Source organism: Carlito syrichta, unplaced genomic scaffold, assembly GCF_000164805.1.
Source record: "Carlito syrichta isolate Samal-C Ts95f unplaced genomic scaffold, Tarsius_syrichta-2.0.1 Scaffold301868, whole genome shotgun sequence".
NCBI classification, from domain to species: domain Eukaryota; kingdom Metazoa; phylum Chordata; class Mammalia; order Primates; family Tarsiidae; genus Carlito; species Carlito syrichta.
In genome coordinates, this window is record NW_007245964.1 from 718588 (window position 1) to 733894 (window position 15307).

At 43.5% G+C, this 15307-nt stretch overlaps 1 protein-coding gene across 1 annotated transcript in view; it reads right to left on the minus strand.

Moving 5' to 3' along the window:
• Positions 1 to 15307, minus strand: part of FHOD3 (formin homology 2 domain containing 3) — a 456996-nt gene that overhangs the window by 434895 nt on the left and 6794 nt on the right. Inside the window, 1 exon segment of the mRNA XM_021711121.1 lies at positions 3679 to 3743. Within this exon segment, the coding sequence (XP_021566796.1) occupies positions 3679 to 3743 (65 nt within the window).

The following is a 15307-nucleotide window of genomic DNA, read 5'->3' on the forward strand; positions in this document are numbered from 1 at the left end:
CAGAGATTTTAAGCCAAATAAAAATGCCTTCACAGTCAGCCAGTAGAAAACACTCACATACTAACTTTAGGATCCCAATGACTTCAAACCTGATTTTTTTAAATCCTAGATTCCATGTCTTAGCCCACAATTCTTTGGTTCCTCTTCTCTTCATGGTGAGATTCAGTCATCAGAGCCAGTTGGCCCTTTGAACGTTTTTCTGGTGTCTAGAAATAGGATCTCTTTGCAGGAACCGAAAAATTTATTTTCTCTAGCTTACCTCATAAAATGCAGCTTTCTCATGCCTATCATAGATTTTTAAAATTCCTATCTGGAAGTTAGTGCCCATGATATGACCATCAATACTTTAATTTCTTTGAGGAATCGAAGATGGATTAAGAGGGCAAGTCATGCATTATCTGCTGCAATAAGTTACCTCAAGCGGTCATATAAAAATATGCAAAGAAATAAAAATTACAGTGGCAAGAAGCAGAGAGCTACAAAAGTTTGGGGCCTCTCTGTACCAAAATCTTATTCGAACCTCCTGCCAAATGTTCCAGAATGGCGGCACTATCTTCTGAGGGACCCATCTCAGCTGCTATCTGTGCCTGTCAAAGTACAGCCCCAGTGGCCTTCATTTTTCATGAGGTTTTCTAAGGTGTGAACTATGAGGGCTCCACCCCACTCTCATCCCAATGGGCACAGGGTTCCAAAGTTAACATGGAACAATCCCGAAGGCATGTGCACCCCCATCCCCAATTCATCAACACACAGTCCTGGATGCTAAACATTCCTATACTTAAGAAAAACAAGAATGAAGGAAAAGAGAATGCAGGTGAGGAAAACATGACCATGGGGAAATTCACTTCACAGTCTTTCAGATCCACAAGACAAGAGCTGAGCCTAGGTCCTTCTGGTCCATTGTAGGTGGGAAGATGGTCTTTGTGAGAGGTGCGTATGGTGCTGCATTAAGATGGCAGCCACTGTGGCCCATGGCTGTAATAATTCAACTATTTCTTATATGGTAAAGAGAAGAAATCATCTTGAAAAGAAACAGGAACTCAGACAACTGATGTGAAAAGGTTTTTTGATCATCAAAAGGTCTGTCATGTTTTCCATTGTCATTTCAACTGGAAATTGTTCTTTTTTTTGGTGTGTTTGTTTGTCTGTTTGTTTGTTCCATCCCAAAGAAATACTGCCTGATATTGCCATTTGGAAAGCAAAGAATATGTCCCCATGGGGGAGGTATTTTCTAATCATGATGCCCACATTCCAATTTCTATACATAACCAAAGGATAACATTTAGTGCTATTATAATAAATCTATTCCAGATCTTGCAAATAGTAGGAAATGGACCAAGAAAGAGAGTTTTTAGTACAAAGGAAAAACTCTTCCTCTTTAGAAGCTGCTGCTAATTTATACAGCCAAGCTCTCTCATCTGACATACTCAAGCCTGAGGCGCTTCATGGTAAAAACTGATTAGAGCAGAAAATTCTTTAAAAAGACAATACATACACATCTTAAGTTTATTTTAACTCACGGTTGTGCTGACTACACACCATGGTCTGCGTGTGATGAGGTACTAATGGTTCACTGAGTAAGAGACTACTAACTGGAGTTCCAAATAGGCCCTCTTTTACAAACTACTCCAATTATGTGGTCTTATTTCCAATTAAGCAAGATCTAAAGGCACTTGTGAGCAGAATCCCCCTAGATTTTTACAATATAAAAATATTGTTTAATATCATGATAGCTTTCGTAACACATTTACATGGACAAAAATGATTTTGTAGTGACTGATTTTGAGTCTCTTCCAAAAGAGTCAATGAATTTTCAAAGAAACAGTGAACTCTATATACTGGTATTTATTCTGTTTGTAAAATATGTAAGTACCATTTCATTATATTACATAATTCTAATTACCAGTACAATTGACATAAGGTAGTTTGGTAGTAAAAACACTACCCAAGCCCCCAGGGTCAAGCCCCTAGGGTCAACCCCCAGAGCAGGAAGGCATGTGCATTCCAGTGGAGACTGGGCCCTTCTGGCCATCAGTGCATGCCATGAGATTAAGATGTGCACTTTATATTTGTTACATGGGGCTATCAGATATAGAAGGCAGTGCAACAATAACATGGAATCTGTTCAGAAAAACACCTGTACTTGTGATGCTTAAGCACATGATGCACAAGAATGACTTTTCTTAGAAGAGGTTAGTTCATTTGGATTCTGATCCATTCCACATTGGTATAAATTGTCTTTCCCTTGCCCACTATGCCTAGGAAATACACTACCTAGTCCCATCCCAAATCACCAGGGGTTCTCAGCTATATTTCAATATTTAACTTCTACAGTATTCAGCACATGTATATGGCTCAATTTGTTCTAGATCCAGGATGACAGCGTGGAGTTTATCCAAAGTCATGGCTCCTAGGCCTCTTCTCTAGGTAGACATAAGCTATACATATGAAGTACTTGGAAAAATATGGAACAGGTAAGAAAAAAGTATCTGACTAAATAGAATCGCATGCCCTCAGACACTGTGCAGTCATCCAGTGCCAAAGGCAGATGAGAAGAGGAATGGTCGATGCTGGCTGAAGGTCCTACCAATCTGACTTTGTTTCCAGTAGGGTTACAAACCCTCTTGACACCCTGACCCTTCAGGCTCTGAGGTTATGAGTCACCTACACCATCATTCTCTGGCTACAGAGTGAGACAAAGGTTGTTCTTCAAGACATTTGCAGTCTCACCACGCTTCTCACCACATGAAATAAAATTACATGGATTTCCCTCCATGCCCAGTTGCTCCCCTGCCCCATCCCTGGGTCTCCAGCAAGGAAACAGAGAGAAGAAGGGACCAGAAACAGCCCCGTCTACCCTGTCCCTCAATACCACCCTCCAGGTGCAGACAGGGCCCCAACAGGATGATGTATGCTCTCCTGATTGGAGGCCCAAGTGAAGACCACAACATGTATTAAATAAAAGCAAAATCACTCAGATATGAAAAACTTCTATGCATAAAGTGATATTTAGATTTTTTTTTTTTATAATATTACATTCTTGCCTCAACTTGGCCCAATATCGGCAGAGTTTGGACCACAGTTTCAGAGACCATTCACATAGAGGTTGTCTACTTAGCATAAATAATTGGTTTCACCACCGCTGAACCCCTATCTCTAGGTGGGGAAACCAATGGATCCAGGAAAAACAATGGCTGCAGGTGCCCCGAGTGACCACATTGATCCATTCTGAACCACAGGTACATTTAAGGCCATCTTGCCCTGTATTGCATGTGCCTTCATCCTGTGCTGAGCCATGACTTTCCTTTTAATCACCTGATGGCAGTCTGGAGCCTCAGATCCCACTTGCCCACATGCAAGCATCACAGAGCCACCAGGAGGGATGTGAAGGATCACTTCAACAGGCTAGAGACCCACACTGGCATGGTCTCAGGAAGACCCTCATTTCTCACAGCACTGACAAAAAGAACCTCACCAACAATCCATCCTACCACCCACTCTAGTCACTCACCAAACAAGGAAGAGAGTCAGAATGAAACAGGACTCCAAAAATAATTGCTAGAAATTGCCTCACTAAAACTGTAGAACCCCCAAGAGGGGCCAGCCCAACTAGACAGCATTCACAGCAAATATTTCATTCCTATAACTGTTTAAGTACTGAGGGCAGATGTCACTCACCAATGCAGGCATGGACCCTCACGGACAGCTGCGTTCTTAGGATGATGCTGTGCTTCTTGCCCCGCCTAATGGAGACAGGAGACAAAACACGGGCATCAGAGGAGTCAGCAGAGGCACCTGACATGTTCTCAATCAATGCGAAGGTTCTGACACACCCACCTGACAGAGCGTCCAGAGAAGCAGGCATCTACACCGAACAAGACTCTATCCCAAAATAATGCTGATGTCACAGGCCTTTCGTGAAAACAAAGCAATAAAGCTTGACTCTGTCGGACTGGCATGTCATGCATTTCAGTGCCAAGCCCCTCAGCTATTCCATCCACAAAGTCTGCACAGAGTCAGGCTTGACCATGTTGGGGAAATTTTAAAATCTGTGCCCATGAAGGGAAACCCTTGGAATGTACCAACACAAAACTGCTTAAGCATTCCCATGGCTATTTTTACTTTTTTTTTTTTTTTTTTGATATAGGAAAAGGGAACACATCGTGGAGTCATCAGAGCTGCTTTGCTTTGTGTCAATTCAAAATTGTTACAATTTTTCTTCTTCTACTCCTATAGGCAGATGGGCACCCGTGAAAGAGGCTGGCTGACCAAATGAACGATCAGGAATGGCAATGTATACCTCACCTGTCTCACCTCCTGCTTTATGCAAAGGACTAAAGCAGAGAGCAGTGGTAGAAGGAGATAAATGAGAGAAAACCCAAGTTCTGGGTACCCCAGGGGGAACAAAGGCTTTGAGGCTTGGAGGAAAGGGGATACCAGTGGACAAATATAAAACAGAGCCAGCCAACCGCAGCAGGGAGTAAGGCTGGGTTTCCTCTCCATCCTCACCACTCCCCACCAGGGCTGAGTTTATAACAGAACCCAGCGGTGCTCTCCTCCTTCCTGGTTCTAATGGTTGTATTGGAAAGAAGGGGGTCTCACTAAGATCTCACTAGGGCATCTTGTGTCTTTGTTTTGTTTGAGTCGGGGTCTCACTCTGTCACCCATGCTGGAGTGCTGCAACCTCGACTTCCTGGGCTCAGGCGATCTTTCGTCTCAGCCTCCCAAGTATCTGGGACTACAGGCATGTGCCATCATGCCTGGCTAATTTTTTTTATTTTTTTTCCAGACAAGGTCTCTCTGTGCTGCTCAGGCTGGTCTCAAACTCCTGGCCTCAAGCAATCCTCATGTTTTTGTTCTTTCCAAGCAATCCACTGCCTCCCAAAGTGCTGGGATTACAGGCATGAGCTACCACGTCTGGTCAAGCACCCAGTTACTATTGTGATTATGAAGCCACAGAAATGACTGCATCCATTACAATTTTTATTCTTGAGACCAGATAAAAGGAGGAAAGTATGGTTTAAACAATAGTTTGTTTAAAGGTACCTGATCTCAAACCAGGCAAAGTAGAGACCAAAGGGTGGCCCAAACTTTACCTGCATGATGACCACTTGTATACCTAATCCTGAATCGTACTCCACATCTTTAAGATAAAATTTTATTAAAAAGAAAAATAGGAAAAGCAGTTGCCATTCTAGAAAAGTAGGTAGCAGCCTCCAGCTGGCAGGGGCTTGTAAGTGGAGAGCATGCATTCAGAGTCCCTTCAAAATGCAATGAGAACCCCATTTTGTTTTCTTGTTCATTTGTTTGTTTTCTATTTTCTGCATGCAAGGCACTAATGTCAAGAAGCTTACGACAGATAGCACCTACAGAGGATAAGTTTGAGATTCCTTTAAACAGAATTCTTCAAAACTTTGTTCTTTCCAAACAATCTTTTACGCCCCCAAATCCTGACACAAACACTCCTTCAACTCTTGTGACCAAACTAGGAAGAAAGTTCCAATCAAGCGCATTGAACTCAATTATAGATAGTCTTTTGTTTGACCTGCCTAGATAGGTGTTCTGGAGTACAGGCAGCAGTTGGGAACAGAAAACCAGTGAACCCCAGATGGTGACCAGGCCCTAACTATTAGAAACAAAATCCCAGTCTTCCAATCTCAAAGATTTTCTGTATTTCACATCATCAGAAGTTACAAGTTAATGGCAAATGTCACATGAACGGTAGACAAAGAATTTGCTATAGATGCCCAGAGGAAGAAAATGCAGGAGATGGCCAGGGAGGATATTTCAGAATGCCTCGAGTTCTGGAGATTTTTCAGAGGGAGTCCATTAACAGCTTCTACTTGTATCTTCAAATAACTGCAAAGTTGCTCTTGGATAAGTGCTTGTTTTCCTACAGAATTCTCTAGTCCAGCAGTGAGCGTGTAGGGCATTCACTCTGGGATTCCAGGCCTCTAATGAAAACTAGGACGTTTTTCCAAGAAAGCCACAGCAAGCCTATCATTCTGGAGGGGTCATCTTTTCTGGGCTTGTGTGCTGAGAAACCAGGCAACTGGTTTAGTTAAGTGAAGTCCTAGTGGAATTTAAGAGCACAGAGAACAAAAAAGGCCTTATTTTTAGAGTCGCTTTACCATGTACAATTTGTTTGCTTCAATATTTTACCACCTTCCTTGAATGCTCCAATTCCCAAAACTTTGGGGGTGGGGGTGGAATGAGGCCCAGGTCCCAGGGGTTCAGGGAAAAAGAGGGGGTAGACCAAGGTAGAGGGTAGAGTGTGGCCAGGTTCAGCCAGGTCTACAACAGGGTGTCTGTCACTGCTCACACCTCCTGCTTTCATCCATCTCTGACATGGGCACTGTTGCTGCATTCATGTTGCAGAGAGGAAGGCAAAGTTTGTGGAAATGACACACCCTCATATGTGGCTGATAGAAACAGACCCGGGCATAAATGCAAAGTATCTGATGCCACAGTCACCTGTGCCATCCTACCTTTTGCTGCACAATTGAACCACTATGTCACCTTCTCCAGGGTACAGAAGATACAAAGAATCCCCGGATTTTTAGAGAACTGGTAAAACTTTAATACTAAAACCTAACAAAAAAAAACATATAAAAAAACTAAGATGAAAAAAAAATCTAAGAAAATCTTGGCAAACTAGATTCTGCAGCGTGAAAATAATACAACAGGACTTAATGAGACTGACACTAAGAATCTGAGAATTACAGGAAGTTCCATATCATATATTTTTCACATATATTGCATACACATATATGTCATTCTTCTTTAATTCTTAGGGAAAACCTTATTTGGTCTGTTGTATTTTAAATATTTTTTCTTTCTTTCTTTTTTAAGTAAAGGCCATCCATCATTAGATCCCTTCCCTTCTTCCACCACTTTCTTATTTATTGTAGAAATGAGGTCTTGCCAAGTTGCCCAGGCTGGTCTCAAACCTATGGGCTCAAGCAATCCTCTCACCTTGGCTCCCAAAGTGCTGGGATTACAGGCTGAGCCACCGAGCCCAGCCCCCACCACTCTATTTTCTAATTGGTTAATGTTGATATATTGGAGAAAGTCTGATTTTTATGTATTTTTACGTGTGGCCATCTTGCTGCTGTTATTGATTCTAAAATTATTGATTCTAAGTATTTTTGCTGATTCTTTTGGCTTGTCTTAGGGCAATAATCATACCATTTGATTAAAAATATCATTTTATTCTTGACTTTCCAGTCAGTACACCCTTTTCTTCTGTTTCATGGCCAGAACTCTTCAGAGGAAAATTAAATAATCATCATGAGTATACTCTCCCCACAATGGAAAATAGTCATAGTCACGAACATATATGGAATGTTTATTATGAGCAGGTGAGGTTCTAAGTACTTTATACAGCTTTAGGCTTCGCAAAACTTTTATAAGGTAGATAACATGATTGCTGTGTTAAAGAAAAGCAAATTGAGGCCTGGAAGAGTTAAACAATGCAGCTCAAGTCACACAGCTAGAAAGTATCAGAGAAACACAGAAAGACACACAGCTAGAAAGGAACAGAGAAACACACAGAAAGGAACAGAGTTCAGTCCAGGTGGTCTGACACCAGAGCCACTGCCCAATCATCTTCCTGCAGCTGCCTCCCAGATGTGTGCTCCTTCATTCATTCCTTCATTCACTTGTTTACAGGAGCCTACCATGGGCTGGACTTCTATGAGATGCACAAAGTATATGCTGCCTTAAGACAGAAATCCTACCTGCATTTCCAGACCCTTGGCTCACCTGCAGACTTCAGACTTGTCAGTCCCCACAACTGCACTAGCCAATTCCTGAAAAGTAGATCTCTCTCGAGGGAGGGAGGAAGGAAGGGATGGATAAACAAATAGATTATCCTGTTAGCTCTGTCTCTCTTGGGAACCCTGGTCAATACAAACTTTAGTATATGCCTTCATGGAGTGTCCACATTCCAAAGATAACAATCAGGGAGCAGGCTGGATATGGTGGCTCACACCTATAATCCCAGCACTTTGGGAGGCCAAGGCAGGAAGATTGCTTGAGCCCCAGAGTTTGAGGCCAGCACAGGAAACATAGTGAAACTTCATCTCTAAAAAAAAAGAAAAAGAAAAATCAAAGCCAGATGTAGTGATACATGCTTGTAGTCCTAGCTACTTGGGAGGTTGAGTTGGGAGGATCACCTAAGTCCGGGAAATAGAGGTTGTAGTGAGCCATGATCATGCCACTGTGCTCCAGACGCTGTCCATGTGAATTCACTGTAAGCACCTTAATGACCCTTTCCTCTCTGACACCAGCATCCTAGATCCATCTCCTAGCTGCCATCCCTTCCAAGTTCACTTCTTTGCAGCAGAATGAAATAGGAATGCACCGAGTACCCAAATCTGGGGACCCAGTAGGCAAAGGCAGTTCAGCTTGACCCAAAACTGGGAGACTCGGGTTCCTTGCTTATCAGCACAGTCACTGCCAGGTAATCATCGACAGCTTCCAAGCTGCCACGCTCCCAACTGGCAGCCATGACCAACAGGCCACTCACACCCACGGCTGACACTATACAGGAACCAAGGGAATGACCCAACATGGATGCACAATTCCAGGAGACTCTGGCAGAGGCACACGTGCCAGGGACATCATGGTGGAATCACTGGAGAAAATGCCTGAGACGTCCTAGTTTCTCAGAACATACAAGTTTCTCTTACAATAATGTCTACGACCTTGGGGGAAAAAAATCTGATTTAACCAATCAAGGCTCACAGCAACCTGTGCGTCTCAGTTCTGTCCCTGTCTCTCAAGGGAATTATTTTACAAGAACAATATCAAGGCCTTTTTGACTGTAAGAGCAAGTGTTTATTTTATGGCATGGTACACAGCCAGAGGCTGGATGACTTTTTCTAGAAACCAACAATGGAATCAGTGCCCCCAAATATTCCTCCACTCAAATCCAAAGAACTAAACTATGGTTTCAGTCAAGAGTAGAAACATATGTTTGACCCTCTGGCAAAAGTAGGGACTAGGGCTCCTCAACAGCTACCTAGGAATACAAAGCACTCAGTACACTTCTGGAACTATGAAGACTGACAGAACCCTGACTCATGGACAAAGAGATGAAGGAGAATTTGAAACATCATCAGTGAGTAAAAGAACAGTGCCAGGTAAGATTAATTTGCTCAGAAGCTCAAAGTTCAAGCAAGAGAGCCAGCTGCCACTACATTCATCTCCAAACATGTGCTGTTCTTCCCTGGTAGACTGAAGAGGTGAAACACAGACTCTGAGGTCAGTTGTGTGATCCTGGACAAGTTACTGCACCTCTCTAAGCCTTAGCTACCTTCTCTGTAAAATAAGGTAATAATAATATCTATAATCAGGCATAGTGGCTCACATTTATAATCCCAGCACTTTGAGAGACCAAGGCAGGAGGGTTGCTTGAGCCCAGGAGCTAATGACCAGCCTGAGCAACATAGAAAGACCTTATCTCTACAAAGAAAAAAAAATAAAAATGACTGGTGGTGTGCACCTGTAGTCCCAACTACTCAGGAGGCTGAGGCAGAAGGATCACCTGAACACAGCAGGTTGAGGCTACAGTCAGCCATGATTATGACACTGCACTCCAGCCTGAGTAAACATCGACTCCAACTCAAAATAATAATAATAATAAAAACAATGTTTACTTTGTCCTGAGGGAATAAGTATTCAATGAATTCATACAAGTAACACGCAGTGGACACGCCTAGTCTGGGGTTGATGCCAGGTAACATTGGACAACATTCTTGTCAATGACACAGCTGTTCTTTCTTCCAGCCATTTCCTCACCCTCTTTCCACATCTGCCCCAATGTCTGGATATTGTCTTTCTCTGTACAGCTCTCGATCCATTTTTGTCTGCCTCTTCTCATTCCTCCCATCTCTCCTCCATTGTTCCTTTTCCTCTTTCTCCCTTCACTGCCCATTCAAGAATCTACAAAAATAAGCTTTGCTATTATTTGATGCTCTTCTCTGTTCTTGTTACAATTCAAGTGATCTCACACTCTGATCTCCCAAGGGACTATACTCACGTTCATCCCTCCCATGTGTGCAACCTTGAGGCTTAACTCGCCTACTCCACCTGGAAGGCATGTGGAATCTGAGATACACAGCAGGTCCACTTGGAAGCCCTGCAGGACACGTCCAGTGACCAAGCATGAAGCTTGGGCCCCTGAGCAAAGAGGATGGGAGAAGAAGCTCACTGGAGCTCTGCCTCCTGGACACCTTCTCAAAGGCCACTCGAGTCCCTCCCTTCTTACTTCAGCAAGAAGACTCAAGACAGATGGAATGAACTTCCTTCTCCGACTTGGTCCCCTACCCCCTCAGCACAGATGCGGAGCTTCTTCCTGTCCCCAGTCCAACCTGTCACCAGCTCAGCGTCTCTTTTCCATAGTCACTCCTTGGCATCTTTTTAGTGAGCTTTAAGGAGGTATAATTTAGGTACCATAAAATCCACCTGCTTTAAGTACATCATTCATGGATTATTTGTATATTTGTAGAGTGGTACAGTCATCACCACAACCTAATTTTTGAACTTCCTCATCACGCCAATCCTTCCCTGGTGCTATTGTGATTAACATACAGGTCCCATTTATGAGTGAGAACATGTGGTACTTGGTTGTTTCTGTGATAGATCACTAAGAATGACTGTCTCTAATTCCATCCAGTTTGCTGAGAAGTCCATACATTCTTTATGGCTGCATAATATTCCATCATGCATATGTACCACATTTTCTTTATCCAGCCTACTTTCAATGGGCTTTGATAAAGTCCAATTTACCTATTTTTTCTCTTGTCACTTGTGCCTTTGATGTCATATCTAAGAAAGTATTGCCTAACTCAAAGTCATGCAGACTTGTTCCTGTTTTCTTCTAAGAGTTTTAGCATTTTGGCTCTTACATTTTGGCCTATGATCTTTTTCTAGTTCACTTTTGTGGGTGATGTGAGATCCCCAACATCTTAACTAGCTCCCTCTCCTTGCCCATCACCCTCAGGTCTCCCCAAATGGGACAGAAGCCCTCATTCAGCCCATTCCCAGCTCCCAAGAAGGCCTGATGCCACCCTCTCTCAGCCTCCCAGTCCCTCCTCACCGGCCTCTGCCCACACCCACTCTGCTTCTGCCCTGGGAGCACCCTGAGCCTCTTCCTTACCATCCCCAGCCTTGCCTCAACTCTCTCACAACATGACTTTGTGGCTCCAGGTCCTCACCTGCCCATTCTTTGGAATTTCCTCTCTCCTTGCTGGGACTAACACTGCTGGTTACCTACCCAATACCTGTTCCCATCTGCCTGATAAAGAGAACTCAACTTAGGGGTGAAACGCGCCTTCTCCACAATGTGGCACTGTTCATGTCAATGAACTACAGGTGGAAGTTGCTGGTGGAGCTTCTGGAAAGCCCTGTAAAAAGGGGTAAACTCAGCCAGCACCACATTTCCTCTTTACTCTTCCCACTGAAGGTGGGGACCACCAACTGTCACCCAATATCCACAGTAGTAGAGGGAGAAGGTTAGCTGGACACAGCTATTGAGTCACAGTGTGACCACGAGCCCAAGCAGTGACCATGTGAGTGAAAACTATTTGTGCAAGGAACAGGCAAGCACTCCCTCTGTCCATTTTTCTTTTTGGGGACTAGGATGCAGATGAGATGGTAAGAGCTGAAGCAGCTACCCTGAGCCCAGAGATGGAATCTGCATTTTGAGGATGCTTTGCTATTTTACCAGTCCCAAAGCAGATTGCCTACATTTGAAATCTTACAAGAGAAAATTTTATCTTATTTGGAAGCAAAAAAGAAGATTGTATCTAACCAATATACACCTCCCTACCTTGATGTGACACCTGAAAGGGAAAGCCACATTGTAGCTATGATGAAGCACTCCAGATCCTAAGGATGGCAGAACAGAGAGATAAACCAAGCCTGCATTCCTAAGAGTATCATGAAGTCAACACATGGCCCTTGAATCCACCTAATTATCCACTATTTTCTTAGAGTTATTTTAGGTTTAGAGAAAAATTGCATAGAAAACAGAGACAGTAGACCAGGTTTGGTGGCTCAGCCTGTAATCTCAACATTTTGGGAGGCGAGTGGATTGCCTGAGCCTGCAGGTTTGAGACCAGCCCATGCAACTTGGCAAGACCTCACCTCTACAATAAATCAAAAATTAGCCAGCCGTGGTAGCACATGCCTGTAGTTCCGGCAACTTGGAAGGCTGAGGCAGAAGGATCTCCTAAGCCCAGCAGGTTGACACTGGGGTGACCATGAGTGTGCCACTGCACTCCAGCCTGGGCAAGAGAGTGAGACTCCAACTCAAAAAAAAAAAAAAGAAATAGAGAAAGTTCCCATATACCCCCACCACCCCTCACATATAGTTTCTCCTGTTATTAACATCTTGCATTCGTGTGGTTACATTTGTTACCACAGATGGAATCAATGTGGATATATCACTCATAAGTCCATAGTTTGTTAAAATTCACTTTTGTTGAACATTTCTATGGGTTTTTACAAATACATCATGTTCTGTATTCAACATTAAGATAACATACAGAGTAGTTACTGTGCCCCCCCAAATTCCTCCCTCTCCATCCCCCACCCCTGGTAACCACTGCTTTTTTAATCAACTCCATAGTTTTGCCTTTCTCAGAATGTCATATCATTGGAATCATACAGCATTTAGCTTTTCAGACTAGTTTCTTTCACTTCACAGTATGCATTTATAGTTCCTCCATGTCTTTTCTAGCTTGATAGTTCATTTCTTTCTAATCACTGAATAACAAATACTCCATTGTATGAATGTACTATGATTTATCCATTCAACTACAGGAGGTCATCTTGGTTGCTTCCAAATTTGGGCAATTATGACTAAAGCTGCTATAAACATGTGTGTGGGCTTTGTGGGTATATATTTTTACATGGGTAAATTCCCCAGGAGCACGACTGCTGACTTATATGGCAAGTCTATGTTTAGCTTTGCAAGAAACTACCAAGCTGTCCTCCAAAATGACTATACCATTTTGCATTCCCACCAGCAATGAAAGAGCGTTCCTGTGGCTCCATACCCTCATCAGCATTTGGTATTGTCAGTGTTTTAGACTTTGGCTATTCTAAGAGGTACAGTGGGATCTCATTGTTCTTTTAATTTGCATTTCCCATGTGACATATAATGTTCAACATCTTTCCATATGTTTATTTGCCATCTGGGTATCTTCTTTGGTGAGGTATTTGTTCACATCTTTTGACTTTTTTGTTTGTTTATTTTTAAGAGACAGCATCTCAGCTGGGCATAATGGCTCATGCCTATAATCCCAGCACTTTTGGAGGCCAAGGCAAAAAGACTGCTTAAGCCCAGGAGTTAGAGACCAGCCTAAGCAATATATCAGGACCTTATCTCTATTTTTAAAAAAAATTAAAAAATTAGCTGAATGTGGTGGCATGCACCTGCAGTCCCAGCTACTGAGCCCAGGAAATGGAGGTTGTTGCAGTGGGCTGTTATCACGCACCACATTCCAGCCTGGGTAACAAAGTGAGAACCTAATGAGAGAGAGACAGACAGAGAGAAAGAGACAGAGACAGACAGAAAGAGAGAGAGACAGAACAAGTGAGACAGAGCAAGAATGAGACAGAAAGACAGAGACAGAGAGAGGCATGGAGACAGAGAGACACAGAGAAAGAGAGATAAACAGAGACAGAGACAGGGAGAGACAGAGTTAGAGACTGGGAGACCCAGAGATAGACCAAGACACAGAGACACAGACCAAGACACAGAGACACAGACCAAGAGAGACAGACAGAGACACAGAGACAGAGAGAAGCAGAGACAGAGACAGAAAAATAGAGAGACACAGAGACACAAAAAGAAACACAGAGACAGAATCAGACAAAGACAGAGAGACAGACTGAGAGAGAGACAGAGACACAGAGACAGAAACAAAGAGAGACAGAGACAGATGAGACAGAAAAAGACAGAGAGAGACAGAGACAGACAGACACAGGGACACAAAGAGAAGCACAGAGACAGAGAGATGCACAAAGAAAGGCACAAAGACAGAGAGAGAAATAGAGACAGAGAGACACACAGAAAGACAGAGAGACAGAGACACAGTCAGAGAGAGTCACACAGAGACAGAGAGACACAGACAGAGACACAAAGAGAGACACACACAGAGACAGAGAAACACAGACCGAGAGAGAGATAGAGAGACAGAGACAGAAACAGAGAGAGACACACAGACAGAGAGACACGCAGACTCTCACTCTGTTGCCCAGGCTGGAGTGCAGTGCTACAACTATAGCTCACTGTAACATTGGATTCCTGGGCTCAAGCAATTCTCCTGTGTCAGCTTCCAGAGTAGCTAGGACTACAGGTATGAGCCACCATACCTGGCCAATTTTTTATAGAGATGGGGTCTTATTATACTGCTCAGGCTGGTCTCGAACTCCTGGCTTTAGATGTTCCTCCCACCTCAGCCTCCCAAAGCACTGAAATTATAGACATGAATCTTTTATCTATTTTGTAATCAGGATATTTTCTTACTGTTGAGTATAATTTAGGTATATATCCTTAATCTGATATGTGTTTTGCGAATGTTTTGTCCTGGTCTATGGCTTATCTTTTCATTCCACTAATTTTTTTTTTTTCTTTGTTCAGAGGCAGGGTCTCACTATGTTACCCAGGCTGGTCTTGAATTCCTGTACTCAAGCGACCCTCCTGCCTCAGCCTCCTGAAGTGCTGGGATTACAGGTGTGAGCCACTGTGCCTGACCCACTACTTTTCATCATAAAAATACAATCCTACAAATTTTAAGGTTATCTGGGTTGTTACATGCAGTGAAGTCCAATTCCTTGACTGTGGTTTCACCAGGTCATATGGGTGCAGCCACCCAGGTGAATGCTAACTTTTTGGTCCCCACAAGCAGGCCCTGGTCCCTTCACCTCCCTCCTGTAGCTGGCCCTCAGGATGAGCTCTCCAACTCTGCAGCTCCCTCCCTCCAAAGGATCACCCCCACCCTTCCTGGTCCTTGAGGCTTCCCACCTGGACCCCAGGTCAACATTTCTCACCAGCCACCTCACACCTTGAATGTGACTTGCCATACACCTCAGACTAACAGGTATAAGCCCCTCTTTACCCTACCCAAATTGCCCCTACTCCATGATCACTATTTCTCTTGGTCCACCATGCTGTACACCATCCATCTAGTACCCTGTGTCTACTCCGTTCTGCTGTGTCCCTTCACACAAGCTGGTATCATGGCTCCAGACCCGCAGGCCTCCCCCCTCCTTCCCCCACTCTACCACTGCT